The sequence below is a fragment of the Monopterus albus genome, unplaced genomic scaffold (assembly GCF_001952655.1).
Source record: "Monopterus albus unplaced genomic scaffold, M_albus_1.0 scaffold49.1, whole genome shotgun sequence".
In the NCBI taxonomy this organism is placed as follows: Eukaryota; Metazoa; Chordata; class Actinopteri; order Synbranchiformes; family Synbranchidae; genus Monopterus; species Monopterus albus.
Window position 1 is genome coordinate 1,079,592 of NW_018127929.1, and position 12,216 is coordinate 1,091,807.

At 38.5% G+C, this 12,216-nt stretch overlaps 1 protein-coding gene across 2 annotated transcripts in view; it reads left to right on the forward strand.

Moving 5' to 3' along the window:
* Window positions 1–6,475: 6,475 nt before the first annotated feature.
* The window catches only part of eng (endoglin), a 42,352-nt gene continuing 36,611 nt past the window's right edge, over window positions 6,476–12,216 (forward strand). The window contains exons 1-2 of one of the 2 annotated variants that reach the window (XM_020600925.1): window positions 6,476–6,620; window positions 7,565–7,742. In XM_020600925.1, coding sequence (XP_020456581.1) covers window positions 7,685–7,742 — 58 coding nt within the window. In that variant the 5' untranslated portion in view covers window positions 6,476–6,620; window positions 7,565–7,684. The remainder of the gene's footprint in view (window positions 6,621–7,564; window positions 7,743–12,216) is intronic. The other variant, XM_020600926.1, reaches the window with a different exon arrangement.

The following is a 12,216-nucleotide window of genomic DNA, read 5'->3' on the forward strand; positions in this document are numbered from 1 at the left end:
TGACCTATATCTGGTTGTTATTTTATTTTTATTTTCTCTGTATCAATTTTTAAAGGACAAAACAGGAACAACAGAAATATTACCCTTCCTCATCTTGGTTTAAAAAAAAAACAACAAAAAACAAAAAAACTGAAGGCTATTAAAATGCCTTAATTTGACTACTAATCCAGCAATAACAGTCAATACAATTATAATCTCACTTAATAATGAATCTGCTTAAAGCAGCATCTAGAAATCTATTTGGTTTCCTCATGTGAGTCTTGCTTCTATTCTGTAGTTATTAACTTGTATGCCAGTGACATCTCAAAAGCTACTGTATACAATATGTCAACCGTCTCCTAACCTTTGAGGCACCATGCTGACTCTGGGCCAAACCTGCACTTTACACAGTCATTTTTTACTCTACCACACAAAGTCCAGAGCTCAGGGGAAAAAGAACAGACTTTAACACCTTTAAGGCTGTGCCAATGAACAATGGCAGAAATGACCCACTGTGGGCAACGTTCATTTCTATTCATCTATTTACAACCATATTTAAAGCACAGATGCTTTCTAGGATTTTTCATCAAGGTGTACACATGTAAAATAGCTGTCTATTTAAAAATAGCACAGTGTGGGTTTTAGTGAAAATTAATGATGTATTTTCAATTAGCTAATCTTTAATAATTGATAATGGTGGTATATGTAAAAATGTGGAATATGTTAAAAAGAAAGAAAATTAAACTATAAGAGAAAATATATAGCATTTGAAATTAGTTTGTTAACGGTAACTGCATTTGATTATTTAAAAGATGCGTGTGCATCAGTACAGTGTAGTGGCGTGCAGATTGACTGACAAACACATACTCTAACGCCAACACACGCATAAACAAGGGACTTGGACGGCACTTCCAGGGTAAAAAAGGAAATACTTTTCTCTTAAGAAAACATGGTCAAGGTGCTGGAGCATGCAGACACAACAGGACACAGGACATGCTGCTAACTGCTGTTATTATAACCTTTCCTGTGAGCTCATGATGCCTGAGATGTCTTCCTTTACCTCTCACCTTCCTCACACACACACACACACACTTCCACCTGGCTGAGCAAACACTGCAACATGTATCCGGGCTATCCTCCAAGGAGCGCTCTGATCATGTCTCTGCAGTGTTGGGAGTAGGAAGAGGAAAACTGCTTCTGAAGGGGGACAGGATGTGTCCTTCGGAAAGTCAATCAAGGAAAGGCGTTTGTAAGCACTTTCAAAAAGTCATCGAGGATGCTGCTTGAATGCTAAGAATGCTGATCTTTCCTAATAAAGGTACAAAAACAAAGGCGAAGAAAGGAGATCACAGTGGAATTTATCACGTACAGTAGGGAGAAAAAATTAGAGACATGCGTCACTGTGTGATGCAGTTTTAAATTTGAGGATGATCTCTTGAGCTGTCAAATATGGATCATTTACTCAAAGCCCTGTGTAGGATATGAACAATCTCAAACATCAGAGCCCCTCTGTCATAATATAAAAAAGACACGGTGGTATCTGATCAAGTCAAAATACAGTAGCAGTGCAAAGGGCCAACAATAAAGGAAGAGCAAAATATTTACATGTCTGGATATCTCAGTTCAGTGTATCATCTTTCGAAGAAGAAATAAGACCAGCAAATAAATACAGTAAATGATTGGACACATGCAAAAAGCCTGCATTCTTTCAACGAGGGAGGGCTAAGGACTCACTTATCACATGCAGATAGGTGTAATCAAATATCCCCCCCCATCTGGGAGAGGTAGTTAAATCCTTGAAATGGGTTTACTAGTCAAGGAAATGTAACCCTGTGTATAAGGCTTCCAATAAGGCAGATAAATAAGGTTATATATTTAATTAGCCAGTTGTTTATAATATAATTGCATGCATTTACTTTCATTGCAGAGTCTGACATTATTACAAAGTAAGTAATTTAGAGTCAGTTATAAATATCAAATACAATTTACCAATACTAGTGGCCCGTGGATTCTAAAGAAAAGCTGGTGAGCTAAATGTAACTGCAACATGCAGTATGAAATGTGGATTGCCTTCTGGACTACCATGCGTCCAAGGGTGACGTGAGGACATTTGCAGCTTTCAACTTGGCTTACTGAGAAAATAACCCCATTTTAAACAGTCACAGACAATTACATGCGGCTTTGTGACTCTAATATAAAACTGACTAGGACCATGCGCTTAACTGCACCTCCAGCAAAAGCCCTGGATTACACTCAAAACAGAGGTATGATTTTTCAGATGGAATATTTCTATGATGAGGGCCTTGTTGATTATCTGACTTATAGGATTATAGATTTATAAAATGACTTTGTATAGCTGACAGGCTTCTGTTCATCTGGTATCAGTTTCGGATATTGCTCCTGCAAAGCCATGTGTCAGATCCCTCACTGGAGGACGATAAGGAAATGAGCAAGCTGGCCCCTACTCTTTATTGTCTCTCTCTCTCTTCTGCTGTGTACTGTGACGGGCTGGCCGACTGGCACCACAGAGACCCAGTGGCACCGTGCGGGAACCAACATCAACTTCTGATGAAAGACGACGGCCGATTGTTTCCTGTTATTGAAACTCTACTCATGGGTGGGGGTGGAGAGCTTAGGCTTCAATAAAAAGGAATGCCACTGAAGCAGAGTGCTACTGTAGAAATGTCCTTTGGCCAGCCTCGTATGTGACTGAGTACCTTTAATAAATGTCAACCGTGACATATGCCTCAGTTATTAAATCCAGCTACTAGAGGATTGCAATCATTTAAGTAACAGAAAATACAAACAGTGTAAAGCTGTCTGTACTTAGTGTCAAATCCCATGTGTGTTTCTCTATTCGTGCTGCCTGAAGGAATAAGGCCAAGGCAAGTAAGCAGAATATCAACTCATCTCAGAAAATAAGTCTGTCTGAATGTCCCGTGTTGATGTGAAGTGAGGTTTTAACCCTCTAACGTCAATTATTCAATTAGTCATTAAGCACTTAGATCAATTAGATTATATCTGTCCACAACTGAAGTGGACAAAAAGTTTCTTTTAAAATGACACATTTATTTATAGTGTCTTATGTATGTGAATTTTTAGCTTAGATTATGATTCATTAAAGTGGGTATCAAACATTCTCTAATTTCTTCTACTAATAAACATTGATCAGTTTGTCAGGGCGCACTTGTCCCGTACCTGCTCTTCAGGCCTATACAGTAATCTTCAGGACTTGTATTTACCATGTTTGCTAGATCTGTAACAAGCCCTTTTGTGATGTGTGCAGGTGCAGTATGTTCATGATTTCTGTTCGATATATGAGAAATCAGATATGAATAATTCTTTCAACTTTTTTTTTTCTAATATCAAGGAACAAATTTCTCACACAACTGAGAATGGAAAAAGATAGAGCTCTCTTCTTGGGTCCTGATGTTTACAACATATGGGCCAGACAGACAGAGAGGTAAACAGAGAGAGCTGCTGTGTTTGCTACAGCAGCTTTGTAATTGTTCTAAAGGCTTTTGTAGCCTTTTGTTGAAGTTTAGTCCAGTGCATATGTCTGTTTTTCTGCTGCTTCACTGCTCTGCCAGTAGACTTTGTGGGGAGAGTTTGTTTGATGGGATGATGACTCCTCAGAGTCTTTTCAGTACAGAAAAGATGTTGTGTCTACCTTTTTGCACCAGTCAGTTTTTCCTCAGAAAATGGTAGTGGTGCTGTGGTCAAAGAAGAATGCTGTTCTTGCAAGGGATGTTTTTGCTTTTTTATTTTTAGGTTTGATCAAGATGAGCAAAATAACCAACAGTACAGAGATTCTTTTAAATAAGCAAATACAAAATATGATATGAAACATTACATAAAATGATCATTCAAATTTTTACATTGCCCAGTGCTTCCAGTGAGGGCAGATTGTACAATCAACAATAAGTAATTTTAGTAACATTTCACAGGTTCAGACTAAATATATACACATATATCTTTTCACAGTTGTCTCTGGCTTTTAATACTAGTCTCACACACCCATGACACACACACGAGTGTTTTTCTTATTGTGGTTGATTAGTCCTCCTCCCAGGACTGTGAGGGAATGTCAGACTGAGCTGGGTAAGTCTATTTCAAGAAAGACTTTTTGGTGAGTTACAGTAAATGTGGAAACGCAGCAGTGTTAATAATAAAATTAAGGTTAAATTGCACTTATTGGTTTTAGATCTTTTTCACAGAAGACATACTGACATATCAAAGTCAGAATAGCGCATGTGTAACTGATAACAGTAAGTAAAAATTAGCTGAAGTTCTGTCGTTGTGCATGCTACAGTAGCTTACTGGTGTTACTTAATGGAACCGATCCAGTGTTAATGCCATTGGTTTCACCTGTGCTTTTGTCAAAGTGTGTGTCAGAGTCTGCTTTGAAAAGGCCTGTTCTGCATATTGTCTTCACTAAATATGTTTTAATTTACTCGGATTATGTGCATTTCAATTTGCACATAAACTGTGGAAATGATAGAAATTCAAAATAACAGTTAAAATGTTGCTAAACAGTTTGAATAAATCATGACATTCGTGTGACTTAGCTGTCAGTCAAGAATAGAAGGTGGCTGCCAATCTATGTCTCCAGATCTGTGTGGACTGATGAGGTGGTAATTGTCCACAAATTAATTAGGCTTAATTATGTCATCTTGTTGTGCCGTCTGTCATAACATTCCTCTACCAGACATATTAATGGGATTCAGATCAACAGTCTTAGCAACACTGATCCTTTTATTGTTTAAACAAGACACATGCACAAATAAAGTCTCCTAGCCGGTGCCCTCACCTCTCTATTCCTCCCACTCCTTTACACTTGTGAGTCTTATCTGCCGCTGGCTTTCCTTTCTGCAAAAGTTCGCACTCTTCCTATAGTCTCCAGATGCAGCTACTATCTATCCTTGCTTCTCTTCACATAACTGATGATGCATAACTCACTTAGTTTCCAATACTTTCTCAAAGGAGAGGAGGCATAATGAAAATGATAACTTTGCACACTGTATAATCTTTGACCTTCAGTTAATGCCTCTCTCCCTAGTGACATTCTGTGGTAAACAAGCTGTTCCTTGAAACATTTGGCTTGCTTCTGTGGAAATAACAAGGCACCTCATTATTTTAGATGCACACACTGTATACACAATTAGTCTGCACAAGGTGAAAAAGCTTGTTAATGTAATATATCAAATATATAACTCAGGGACTGAATGAATTACTTCAGCTACACAAAATAAAAAAAATAATCAGTTGGATGGAGATTTTCGGCAATGCTTTTTAGTATCCAACTTGAGAATTAGTGTTGCCAACTATTTATTTATGTGTTTCACTTCCAGTATTTGCATAACAGCAGTGGATGGTAACACACATTAACTCACATTTTCTTTTGCCAGTGCTCTGGTTATAGTTTACATTTGGATGGATACTTCTGTCACACATTTATTAGAGCTAAGTGAAAATATGTAAATAATTTTCACTAAAAGCCACATTGTAATGCTTTTAAATTATGCATCATTTTTTGAAGTGTATCCATAAAACATAGCATTGACCTCTGACTAACATTAGGTAAATAATTTCCATAATAGCACCATAACTGCATTGAAATTGCAACAGTGAGGCATACAAAAGCTCACCATAGGCTAATGTTAGGTTATAAATGAGTCTGGGTACAATATGTTAACAGGTACACTTTGAAAAATAGAAAAAGCATAAAAGGAGAAACAAATTTAAGCATATTTATGCAGCATAAGAAGAGCTAAGGGCAGAGTGGACTTAATTAAAGACCTATCTGGAGAAATGTAGAGGAAAAACATTTAAGTCAGCATCTTAACCTTGCTGTCAGGTTGAAACACAAGCGGTGGCAGTGTGAGGCAATAATAAGCAACATACCTACTGTTTTCAACAGTTGTTGTTGTTGGTAATTTGCAAGACAAGAAAACACACATATTACACTGCTGTGTAGCAGATGTGCAACGTGTGCTGCTGTGCAGGTCGAAAGTTGATATGAATTCTGTGAACACATCTGTACAATTGTGATTCTCAGTCTGGCACAGTTTTAATTCTGGATACGCTTCTTTACGCAACCATGTTGGACAATTTAACGTCGCCACTTAAACCTAAACTGGCTGGATCTGGTAGTAGTCAACTTAGGACTTAGACATATGAAACATGGTCTCCTTTGTCCTCTCTTTTGAATGCGTTACCTTTTGTATCGAAGTGTTACATAACGTGTTGTTAGTGTAACGGTTAACACCAACCTGAGGCAGGTAGAGGTGAACTAATAATTACAGTAAAATGCAGCCATCTATAAAGATTTAAAGACATTTAATTATAGCCTAAAATAAACATCACTGCTATAAAATCACGACTGAGCTGAGATTTACACACTGACTGGCCTATTTTTAACAAAGTCTGTGTTGATCAGATAAGAGCCTGACATGGGCTGCGCTTAGAGAGACGCGGGGGAAGTGGGAGGGCCGCGGGAGCGAGGCTGCACCTCCCAGGCTGCTCAAAAAGTTTGGAAAGTCCTGGCACCGACACTTCGCTGAATGCAGTCACATCAACATCCTTCCAGTTCCGTGGAATATAAAGTCGACTTTTTTCAAGAAAGCCACCCTAGCTGAAGAGTAAGTTTTGTGGTTCACATTCTTTGACTTCTGTGTTTCCTCATGGAAAGGCTATGTGGTATATTTTATTTTTCTGATGTGGTAGGGGGCGGTAAATGTAGCCATAGTCTCAGTCCAGTCCATTTTACGTTTGTTTTGAAATGTATAAAAGAAGTAATTCGGGCCAAAAAGCCGGACTGTTGTCTATAAGGGATCCTTACTGTTCATACTGTTTCGCCTCATTAATCCCAGTATTAGGCCTGTTAGTTGATTCATTCTTACCCGCTTTGTAATTATACTGCTGGTTCAAGAAATTTCTCTCTTACTGCAAGAAATCCGGTGACATAACGTGACTTTTTGTTTTGCTTTGGAAGAGCATAACAGTTTACACAGGCTCTTCACTTCCCTCTATATGAATCTTATAACAAGAGCAGTTTATTTCTTATCTGATTTCGGCATTGTGGTATTATTTAAAGAAAGCCATGCCGTGCTGCTTCCTGAAACAGTCATGACCACCAGATAACCCTGGAGTTTAGAGAAATACTGATATTGAACATCCTGTCATCTTCCTCAAAGTATTTAAGCAACAGTTCCCTCACTGTCAGTGTTAAGTAGGTTGTGAGAGTGTCCACTATCGTTTCCATTGTTCTGTTGGATGGAACTACTATTTAAACCAATTATCTTATAAGGTGTAAACTGACTTATTATATTCATGTTAGTCATTAATAGGCCTAGTTATTACCATATATATGGTTAATTAACATTAGAGAATATACTTGAGTTATACTGTAAGTGTTAAAAGATGTCTCAGCTTACATGTGATAGATGTGCATAAGGTGCTTGCTTTAACATTTGTATTTTGAGCATGAGGTGACATGTTTTGAGATTCGTAGTTGGTCATATAACCATCACATCTCCTTACTGAATGCCTGACTTCTCTTTATGTGACCTCTCATCATTTAAAGATTGGAACTATCTGCTCTTGTGCTGCCACTAGACCAGGACACATTCACCACTAAGTATATTCACACCCTGAAGACCCAGACTCATCTTCCACCAACTCCGGAAGCCTAAACTTAACAGAGATGGAAGGTCACGTGGTGCAATTAGCCTTGTTTATGTGCATCACTGTTGCAGCCTCTGGTAAGCAACTGATATATAGTATTTTGAGCATTTATATTCTATAGTATGCTGTTGGTTTTCATGCTAAAACATATTTATTTAAACATGTATAAGCTCAGACAGGCCTCCAGAGCATATTTCTGTCAACTTAAAGTTCAAAGACAGATATTAATAATGTCCCGGTCTGTGTTCTGACATCATTTCCTTCTCAAGACTTAAAAGAGCTCTTGTTCTCTTGTTTTTCTTGCACCTTTAATCAGGATTTTACATCTGGTCTGTAGGGAGAGGTGCAGCATAGATGTTTTAGAGTCACTTGAATTGAGTGATGGTTTTCCTACAGGAACTCAAACATTATATGCTGTAGCATTTCATATTTTAATAGAGTTCAAAACCTATGTAGTTCCCAATGGTATTCAGATGATTAAACCACTGGGGCCGCTTGGGAAGCCTTTGTTTGTGTAGATTTTCATGTTGTAGTGATAAAAGAATATTTTCTATAAAGACAGTCTAGACACAAGAAACAAGAAAACATGCAAGACTCTCAGATTTCCTATGGCTCTCCTCTGCTGGCCCTCTCTAACTCTCTCTCTGCTGGCTGCCTGTGGCTGCCCATATCAAATTCAAACCTGTAATCCTTACAAGGTGGCAAAGGGATCTGGAACCCTCCCTGTGCCCTTAGGCCATTATCCAACCTCACACTCTCACCAGTGCCTTGTACTGCTGCTTTGGGGTGTTTGGGTCTTGCTTCCCTACAGCAATCTGGCATTTGGGGTGGCCACATGGTTTCCAGTTAATAAAACACTGTTTGATTTTTGTGCAAACACCTTAAACATAATGATGCAAATCTTCAGATCAGATTTTGATAATATCATTGTCAATCTTCCATTACATTAGGCACTTTTAGTACCCATATGTGTTTTTTCTTGTAGAAGATATAGCTTAAAATCTGTTAGTCTTGTCACCCCTAAGAATCTGGTGGCTATACTTCATATTATAGATAAACTGTGCCCATTATCTGACAGTACTACATCATAAAACGGTAAAACTATAAAGGTAATAATAGCTGAAGTACACATTCTCTCAGACTCTAAATGCCATAAAAGAAGGCATACTGCACGCATTCATTTTTCAATAGTGCACTTGAAGGAGAAACAAACATTTCTGGCTCCAAATAACCTTTATTATGCTCTGGGTCTGTAACCAGGCACCAGAAATAATAAACATTTCCAACTTGCTTTTTAAATAAGGCAAAACGGCCCTGGCTAGTATACATCACTGTTAACAGTATGTGCCAAAAAAACAAGCCTGTTCTCTGAGTCGGGCTTTATTGCTAACCTACTGCATGGCAAATCACAATATTGCCAAAAGTGCTCAACACCCTCTCAGCACGGGTGCAGGCAGCAGGGAGACAGAGGTATCTTTTGGCCAACTGGCAGACCAGTGGAGAGTTGACCTCGTGTAGCTTCCCCCGCAGGGGTTGGTCTCGCTGTCTGCTGGTGGAGTCCGTAAGGAGCTGTTTAGCTCTGCCTTAATTGCCTCCATGACACACAGCCCTATCCTTGCTGTTAATTTTTGCTCCTTAAAAGATGTTCCAAGGATTTTCTTTTTCTCTTATTTTTGCATCTGCTACAGCAGCTATAGAAGACACAGAGGGGGCTGTGACACAGTTCTGAAACAGCAGGCTACTGTTGAAGCATTAATCAAAACATTTGTGTGACACACATGAGCAGTGTTGGGCCATAACATGTTAATGTAATAATATTACTTTCCCCAGTAATGACTAGTGTAAAAAGTTACAAGTACAATTTCAGTAATAATATTACACTTGCTCTCTTCAAAAACAACTCGTTACAATGTTACTTTTGTTGGCAAAAAATAATTTGAAATCCGACATTTAATATTCATAGTCGTCACATGTGCACATGTCAGTACGCATCACTATTAGCAGTGCCATAGCATAAGCAAGTAAGCTAGCTCGGAAGATGGAAATGCCTGTGTTCGGGCGGTTGGAAATAGATGATGTCCCTTTCTAGCCTGTAACTTTTATGGGTTCATAGGCTTCAAAAAATGCTAGTTTGAAACCTTAGCTGCACTTACTGGTCATTATCCCACCATTCTCACACCTAGGAGGCGTATTCTGAGGAGAAAGGACGCAATTACCAGCCTGTGGGCTATAACGGAAAAGTAATGTAGTGTAGTGTAGTGAGTTACTCTTGACAAAGAATAATAAGCAAAGTAATATTAATTTTTAAATTAATAGTAATGAGTAATATATTACATTTTTTGAGTAACAAGCCCAACACTGCATATGAGTTCCTCTCTCTTTCTAGTGCTTATTCATCATTATATAGTGCAGTATTATCATATTAATTAGTGACTTTCTCTGACAGTTTCCTGTGCTTAGTACAGTGTTGTGTTTGAATGAAGCACAAACACAATGAGGGCCACACATGAAGGCCAAAAGAATACTCTGTATGAGGTCTTGTCTTTTTTAATAACGTTCTCACCAACTGCAAATCGCTATGGGAGCAGATGCAATTTAAAAGTTCCTCAGATGAAGCACAGAACAAGTAAATCAAAAATAGTTTGCATCCTGCAACAGATCCCATGACACTTTTGGCAAGATGCAAGCAATGGGATTATGTGTTTCAGTTGAGCTTAGTCTTGCTTTAGTTTAACATAAAGTGTATATGTTTGACTCTCTGTCAGCTCCATGAAACTAGACTGATTAATGGATGAACCGGTGTGGTGCAGTTTAATCACATTACTTGGCAATAGTCAGTCAGTGGTACAATACTTGTACACTGCTGAATCCTTAATATTTCCCCTGGAACAGTAGTCCATTTTAAATGGACTACTGAGTTGTTCTAATACCATAGGATGACAATATAAGTCTTGTTGCACCCCTAGACACAAAGCTTTTTATTAAAATTAAACAATCCTGCAAAAAGACTTTGTGCGTGTAGTTGATTTAAAATGCTGGATGACTAATGGATGGCACAGCTTTCTCTGGGTAAATCAGAGTAAACCTGGGGTTATCTTAAGCCCGCCAGACACCAGTCATTTAGTTCTGTCACCAGTGTTGTCTGCCTTTCTTGAGCTACAGGCAAAAGAACTCAGCTCAGCACTTAATCTTACCCTGAAATTCGACAAACACAGATAAATTCTGTCAGGAGATCCTGCTTTCATCAACTCTGGATTATTTATAAATACAACCCCTGCCTATGTCTTTCGTACCTAAAAAAAAAAAAAAGCTCATCTCTGCATTCACCGCACACCTTGATTATTAAAAGTTCCTGTATATTGGGATCAGTCAAGCTTCTTTGTCTTGTTTGCAGATCATCCAATATCTCTCGGCAGGCTTCTGTCAGGCTCCAATAAAACCGACAATATAACACCGGCCTTAGTGTCACTACACTGCCTCCCTGTGAGGTTAATTGTGTTTAAAATATTGCTGTTTGTTTTGAAGGTCTTACATGGTCCATCCAGTGGTTTTATCTCCTAAGGCCTGCAGTCCCACAATTCATCTAAATCCCTTTAGTCATTTAACTGGGGTTATTTTTTTTGTGCCAAGTGATATGTGGCGATGCCTCTGTAATAGTGGAATTTGTTCTTCCTCGCTAGATCAGCTGAGTTCTTCCTATTTAATAAGATGTGCTTTTTCTCTTAGGCTTCTAATTGCATTGCCTATTTTCATTTTTTTTTTTGTTTTATTTTTATTAACCTTGTTTGTTTGATTCAGTTTTATGTGTCACACATTGCAGTTGTTGTATGGGTGAAGCTCCATAGGTGCTAAATTTTCCATAATGCTTCTCAGTATAAAACTTTGTCTGGTAAACACCCATGTTTTACAGACACCACACCCTCAGTTTTTAACACAAGCTTTCTACTTTTTAGGGTTGGCTTTATCTATAATGAATAGAGTGATCTTCTTGTATCAAGTTGGTGACGTGCCCCTTTGGGGTTTTTAATCCTAAAATTTTAGCATATGCATATTTTGTGAGCTAGCATTGCTAGACTGATTTACCTTTAAAGGATTTCAAGAAATTCAGGTTCTCCAATTCTGTCTGTTTACTACATGGAAAGTACAGTAGTTTTATTGCACATCCACTGGAGAAAGTTTTCAGTTTTTTATTTCCAGACCACTTTATAATGGCAAGTCCAGTAACCACTACCACTTAAGCTAAAAGCAGCAGTTAGACACAAACAATTATCTATGCATCTGACTGAAGTCTTTGTATTAGTAGTGTAGTGATTTCATCCACTGTGTGCTTGGCATTTCCTGGCAGGAAAGTAGTGTTGAATATGCCCCCCGCTGTAACAACTTTCCCAGTGGGAGCCAGGCATCATGATGTTAACTGCCAGACCTCCTGCTGTATTTCTGACTACCCCAGAGTCTCCCTCCACGGGCTGTAGGAAAAGTACAAAAGTAGTTAGCGAGTCACTGTAGAGGGAGGGAGGGAGGGAGGGCAGTCTGCAAATGGATCTCAAAGAG